The sequence below is a fragment of the Lathyrus oleraceus genome, chromosome 2, assembly GCF_024323335.1.
Source record: "Lathyrus oleraceus cultivar Zhongwan6 chromosome 2, CAAS_Psat_ZW6_1.0, whole genome shotgun sequence".
Classification (NCBI taxonomy): domain Eukaryota; kingdom Viridiplantae; phylum Streptophyta; class Magnoliopsida; order Fabales; family Fabaceae; genus Lathyrus; species Lathyrus oleraceus.
Window position 1 is genome coordinate 147,509,606 of NC_066580.1, and position 6,863 is coordinate 147,516,468.

At 35.3% G+C, this 6,863-nt stretch overlaps 1 protein-coding gene across 1 annotated transcript; it reads left to right on the plus strand.

Annotated features, from left to right (window-relative positions):
- The first annotated feature begins 337 nt into the window (after nucleotides 1-337).
- Nucleotides 338-6,653, plus strand: LOC127118584 (probable anion transporter 4, chloroplastic). Its single transcript, XM_051048799.1, has 9 exons — nucleotides 338-974; nucleotides 1,083-1,309; nucleotides 1,959-2,319; nucleotides 2,999-3,043; nucleotides 3,145-3,291; nucleotides 3,981-4,118; nucleotides 4,211-4,244; nucleotides 4,813-4,992; nucleotides 6,187-6,653. Exons 1-9 carry the CDS (start codon nucleotides 573-575, stop codon nucleotides 6,192-6,194), a joined length of 1,542 nt encoding a protein of 513 aa, XP_050904756.1. The 5' UTR covers nucleotides 338-572; the 3' UTR covers nucleotides 6,195-6,653.
- The last annotated feature ends 210 nt before the right edge of the window (nucleotides 6,654-6,863 follow it).

Sequence of the window (6,863 nt, forward strand, 5' to 3'; positions counted from 1 at the left end):
TTCCTGATTTATTAAATTTCCCATAATTTTGAAAATGCCCTTCCGGAATTGTTATTAACATGCAAGTGTGATATTTTTTTAAATTCTCATTTCACAAATCCGAAAGTATACCTCCAAATTTGTCACTGAAATATCAAATTAACAAAATCATTTATGATATGAGAGTTCGAAAATATATTTCTGAACTAAATTTTAGAAAAAAATAACATCTCATTTAATATATGTTTGATACGAAAATGGTGCGTTTGAAAATATATTTTTAAATATTCAAATTTTTATTTAAAATTTTTTATAAGGGGTTTCTCCGTGACTTCGCCATCACAAAGACGAATTTGGCTCAGTCTAATCAAAATTAAATTTGTTGAAGAGTATAGAAACTAAGCTGACCCAAAATATTGGCACATTATTGTGTTTCTCTCTTGAAAATGATTAACTGATTGACTCCAAAGTTTTAACACTTTTAAACTCTGCTAAAGACGAGGTCATTTTGGTAATTCAGAAGTAGCACAGCACACTATCCTAACAACCCCGGTGCCACAGCCACAACTAACACCGTCTGAACCACCACGTCGATGTCCTCCGCCATCGTCTTCGGCGGAGCAACCGCCTTAAAACCACCAACATTTCCTCAAAAACACCGTGGCGTAGTCGCTAAGTTCTACTCACCCAAACTCAACCTCACACGTTCGGTATTTCAGAAGAGAATCCAATATCCCAATGGCTCAACCTCTTTCCGTTCCCTTCTCCGCCACCGCGTTTCTTCCAACGACGCACAGTTCAACTCAGCTCCCGAGAACAACAGCCAACAACAACCGAGTTTCACTGAGTTCATCACTTCTGAGCGAGTCAAAGTGGTGGCGATGCTCGCTCTCGCTCTAGCTCTCTGCAACGCCGATCGTGTAGTCATGTCCGTTGCCATGGTTCCTTTATCGCTCGCCAACGGTTGGGGCCGCGCTTTCTCTGGAATCATTCAGGTGTGTCAATGTGTTTCCTCCTCACATACACAGACGCACACCAAATGTTTGATTAATTGACTATGCTATTGTTGTTGTTAATTGATCATTTGGTGGCTTTTGATGCAGTCTTCGTTTCTGTGGGGATATCTGATTTCGCCAATAGGTGGAGGAATATTGGTGGATAAGTATGGTGGCAAAGTGGTCATGGCTTGGGGTGTGACACTGTGGTCACTTGCTACTTTTCTTACTCCATGGGCCGCAGAGACCTCTCTTTTGAGTCTACTTGCTGTCCGTGCTTTGCTCGGTGTGGCTGAAGGCGTGGCTCTTCCTTCCATGAATAATATGGTGGCCAGGTATTCAAACTTTGACTAATGATAGGAGTAGGGATTTAGAGATGAGTCTAGCCAGTGTGTGTTTTGCATTTTCATGGATTAATTTAGGTCCCTCTTTTAAACTGTGAAAGATGTGAAGTGATCCTCATTAATGCAGGACTAATGTTAAGGAATGAATATATTGTCTTGGTTTCAGGCGGTATTGATTTTGATTAGGGATATTAAAGGCACAAGTATGTAGTAGTTAGTGATTCTCCATATATGCACCAAAAATGTGTCTGCAAATGGTTTTTTCCCTTGACCTGGTTTCAGGTGGTTGTGTGTTTGACAGATCATATCTTGGATGGTCCATAGTAGTCACTCGAGCTCTAAGCCTGAAAGGTGAAAGAGCTCAAAGTAGGACTAGAGTTTAGACGGGTATATCCTAGACAATCCAGGTTGGTTTGCACAGTTGTAAAGTTTGAAATGGTAACTGGAAGTCTCAGTATGGTTTCTGATTGTTTTGACCTTATATCTTATTTGTGTTTTTATTATATGACATGACATAACATGCTCTTTGGTTATTGCTATTGTATGAAGTTGATTGAGCCAGAAAGGGTTGAAAGTTAAAATTGATAATGAATAATGTTTGGTTGCTTTTTAACGAATAATGTTTGGTTGCTCTGTTTAGATGGTTTCCTCAAACTGAACGGGCAAGGGCTGTTGGCATTTCGATGGCTGGATTTCAGCTTGGATGTGCGATAGGGCTCACACTTTCTCCCATTCTCATGTCGCAAGGCGGTATATTTGGTCCATTTGTGATTTTCGGTTTGTCTGGGTTTCTTTGGGTGTTGGTATGGTTGTCAGCAACATCGAGCACTCCGGACCGAAGTCCTCAAATATCAAAATATGAGCTGGAGTATATACTGAATAAAAGACAACAGTCTTTTCCGGTGGAGGCAAATAAAGTTAAAGTTATCCCTCCTTTCAGACGCTTGCTTTCAAAGATGCCAACATGGTCTCTAATTGTCGCAAACGCCATGCATAGCTGGGTAATGCTTCATTTATAGCATCTGTTTAGTGTTTTGCTGCTGATGCTGACAATAGTCAAAATTGATAACAGACTACCATTTGGTATTAGTGCATACCCAAGTCACTGCAACTCACAGAATACAGAAAGCACAAATTAAAATACACAAATACTGGAATAACAGTGTATTATTTCTGAAAATAAAAGATGTCCGATGAATATCCTAATGCCCACAGCCCCAAGTTTCTATAGAGAACAATATTCTGTCCATAACTAACACAAATGATTTCCAAAGATGCCATTCTCTCTCCCCTCATTCCCTTTATAACTGACTCCCACTACACTGTTTAATTTCCCTTTCACTCTCTGCCACATGGATAGTCCTAATAAACCCACTCTTCTATTTCCTATTCCTTCTAATTCTAGCTCAATCCCATTGGATACCGGGCTAGGGATTTGCAGCTGTGCTAGCAGACCATTTGGCCCGCATCTATCATAGGGGGTCCTAACAGTTATGACCCAACTGGATTCACTTATCTTATTTCATGAGGAAGTCCTCGCCGTTATTCCCATATTTTGAATAAAAAATTATAATGCATATTTTTTAAATGTGACACGGTCTGTATCACACTGCTGCAATTATTATTCATGCAAAATCATGTTTGTTTCCCTTTTTAACTTTATTTTTTATTATTTCACAGGGTTTTTTTGTTGTTCTTTCTTGGATGCCAATATACTTCAACTCAGTAAGGCTAATTATATATAGCTTGGTGATTGACATGTATCAAGCAATAGATATATTTAGAAATCAACACATTAACCGTGTATAAATGAAATCCCATTATAGGTATATCGTGTGGATCTCAGGCAGGCGGCATGGTTTAGTGCCGTTCCATGGGTTGTGATGGCTATCATGACTTACCTTGCCGGCTTTTGGTCAGATATGATGATACAAAGGGGTACAAGTGTTACTTTGACTCGTAAGATTATGCAGGTATGTCACACCCACATTGGGAAAAGTTGAGAGTCTATGGACTTCAAATTTATACCTTGATTAGAGGAATTGTGAAATTATCAGTTATGAAGTCTATATGATTTTGTTAAAAATAATATTTCTTTACTGTTGTAATGTTATGAGTTGTGACAAACTGTAGGAAGAGTATCTTTTGGTAGAATTTGAGATAGAGATCAACCTTTTAGTGACTATAAATGGATCTGGAACTGTGTGACTACAATGAGTGATTATTTATGCATTAAATACCAGCTTTGTCGCTATCTCAATTCTTAACTTCTTTCAAGATCAATTTTCTTTCCTAAACTGTCAAACTTTTAATATTGTCTTTGCTTACAATATCATCTTTTAAGTCAGAGCATTGAGAAATTAGCAATTAAAAGTATTAGCTTGCCCTGCTGTTGGTGGCTTAAAGCAATGTGAATTAAGTGCTTCCAAAGCATGAAAGCAATTGGTTGTGCATTTTAAAATAGGGATAATATGTGAAAATTTTTAAAGTCTTGGTTTTGGACAAAATACGTGATGTCTTTTTATTCATGTAACTAATTCCATAGGATAAGGCTTGGTTTGTTATTGTTCTGGTCTTCAGTACTCATTTACATTCTGGCTTTGATTATTCTTGTTGTATATTAGTTTTAATGGATAATGCTAATTCTGCTCTTTTACTGCAGTCCATTGGTTTTGTTGGTCCTGGAGTTAGCCTCATTGGTTTAGCAACAGCAAGAAACCCTTCGATTGCTTCTGCTTGGCTTACGTTAGCCTTTGGCTCAAAATCTTTCGGTCACTCTGGTTTTCTTGTGAACTTTCAGGTTTCTGATTTCAGTCATGTAAAAGATATATACATATAAATTTGTTTAGAAGTATTGCAACTAATTTATATTCATTTTATTTTTTATCACAGGATATTGCACCACAGTACTCTGGTGTTTTACATGGTATGATAATAATTTCCGCTTTATCTTGTAAACCTCCTGATACTGTATAGAATTTTTTGTTCAAAATACATTTATTGTCATTTACAAAACATTTTTCATCAGTAAATTCCTTTGAAATTGTTTTGAGCCTGTATAATTTATTCTATCTCTTTGTAGCAGCTGGCATCTAATTAATCTGATAGTTATATTTTTGGTCTAGAATTTGGTAATTCCATTTCCATCTCTTTGCAGCAGCTGGTATCTAATAAACTGGAGAGTTTCTATGTTGAACTTTTGAACCTATTTGAATATAATTGGCCAAGCTGTGCTATGGTGGTATAAACACGTGCCGAAACCCTTCATGGAATTTTTTGAAACTTGGGTAAATAAAACACGTTGAATTTACCTATTGGAGTTGACTATTAAATTAAACAGGATTCTTATGCTTGGTAGTGGCATTTATGACTATGTAATATGTATAAGTAAACTAGGGGAAATATGTGCAAAGTTTTGTAAGAGTTGAGAAAATACCCGTCCTTGTACCTCGATTAAGATTTCTTACACTGAGTACTTTTTTTATTTCTTGTAGGAATGGCAAATACTGCTGGAACACTTGCTGCTATAATTGGAACAGTTGGAGCTGGCATTTTTGTTGAGCTAGTTGGTTCGTTCCGAGGATTTCTGCTGCTTACATCACTCTTATATTTTCTTGCTGCCCTTTTCTACTGCCTATTCTCTACCGGAGAAAGAGTAAATTTTGATGATCCTGGTGAGTAAGTATAGTATTTTTACCTTTAAACTTGAAAATTTATCTAGAATTTACTCGTGGAATACTAGTCTTGGATTTGTATATATACTTCATTCTTGGGGTTATGTGAATAGTTTGCTTGACTCAACAATTTATGAAGAGTCTCTTATTTTTATTTTTTTATGAAAAAAAGAATTTATTGGGTGCATCAATCATGAATTATTTTGGTAACATGAATAATTCATATTAAAATATAAAGCCATGTCATTTTCTGTGACATTCAATTTTGACGCATTACACATGTTTGTATGATAAGGATTTCCTCTTGCATCTCATCTCATAATAAACAAACCCCTAATATGCTGGGCATTTGCATTGTTCTTTTCAAAATCATGTAACATTTAAAATATAGATTAAAAGATAAAAAAGTATGAGGAAAATATTTAAAATTATAAAAACAATTACAAAATTAGTATACACAATCATCTCAAATACAAACAAACTAAAACTAAAAGGGATAAATAGTCATTTTGGTCCTTGAATATGAGAGGAGTTGTTATTATAGTCCTTGAATATATTAAAATTGCTAATATATTCCAAATGTCTCCTCTGTTTGTAATTTTATAGACTAAATTGACTTATAAAAACATATTTGAAGTCCAAAATGATAAACAAAAGACACAATTAAGGGCTAAAATTACAGACTAAAAAAGACACTTGAGGATATGTTTGTAATTTCATTACATTTATGTATTATAATGACGACGATTCATCAAAATAAATGTTTACCCAAATTAAAAAAATATTTAAAAAATATGAAGATAATATGCATAATTAAGTGGAATTAAGAAGTTAAGAAGGCTTTTTAACCTCGTCATTTTCTACTCTATTTGTAAGATGTCCAGAACGAGCACTAGATTTCGTATTTTATGTCTATCATTGTCTAAATATGTTTGCCAAGCACTTTCTAGTTCCTATATTAAGAAAAACTGAAACATTCAATTTTATTCTTTCCATGTGCTAAATGTTTCTTGAGTGATTTAATAGCCTCATAATGCGCATCAACACACACACATACGTGTATGTTTTACTTGAGATTCTTGTCATTATGTTATAAAAATGCTTTACATCGGTTTCTACTTCACATTGTAATAGTTATTTGATTCCTATTCATTTGTAAATTGCTGATGAAATGCGTCTCTAACTCCTGTGCAGTTGGCTGAATAGTACCTGAAGCTAAATAGAGTACTACTGTACAGTTCAATTACTTGTACATGAGAGGAGATTAAGTTTAGTGTGACAGGTGGTTTTCATTTTCTAACTGTCATGTTCTCTTGTATAAGAGACACCAACCATCTGCGGGGTGTAAAATTGATGTATAGTTTTTTGCCCATATACACCAAGGGTCTCTTCTACATGCATTTGATCTTTTTGGTGTTCTAACATGTTGGAGAATATATTGACAATATAAAGAACAAGGACAACATATGGATATGGGGTGGTATAAGGTGCACCACTTTTAAAGGAGTGCAGCGATGTGTACCTTAAATGGTTACTTCTATATCCCCACTCCCCATATTATCCCTTATCCCCTTTTCCAACCTTTCCATAATCTTTCACTTACTAAGAATCAATTGTAATTGCAATTGCAAGTTGGAGGAAAGATGTGGTGCTTTCAGTGATTATGTTGGTGTTGGAACAAGAGCGAATTGTGTGTAAGAGACTGGCGCGGTTTGGTCTTGTTGCTTTCCGTGAAATATGAAGATGAACTTAGTCTTCGCGTTGTGGATATTTGATTCTATTTTTGAATTTCATAAAATTGATTTTAGAAATGTATAATTAATTTTAAAATATTTCGTTGTTATGTAGTAGAAATAATCGTCTTTAGAATT

Excerpts from the sequence above, each read along its gene's own strand:
- LOC127118584 (XM_051048799.1), top strand. The coding sequence starts at position 573 with ATGTCCTCCGCCATCGTCTTCGGCGGAGCAACCGCCTTAAAACCACCA. Across the intron at positions 975-1,082 it reads CTTTCTCTGGAATCATTCAG|TCTTCGTTTCTGTGGGGATA; the intron begins GTGTGTCAATGT and ends CTTTTGATGCAG. Across the intron at positions 3,292-3,980 it reads TGACTCGTAAGATTATGCAG|TCCATTGGTTTTGTTGGTCC; the intron begins GTATGTCACACC and ends CTTTTACTGCAG.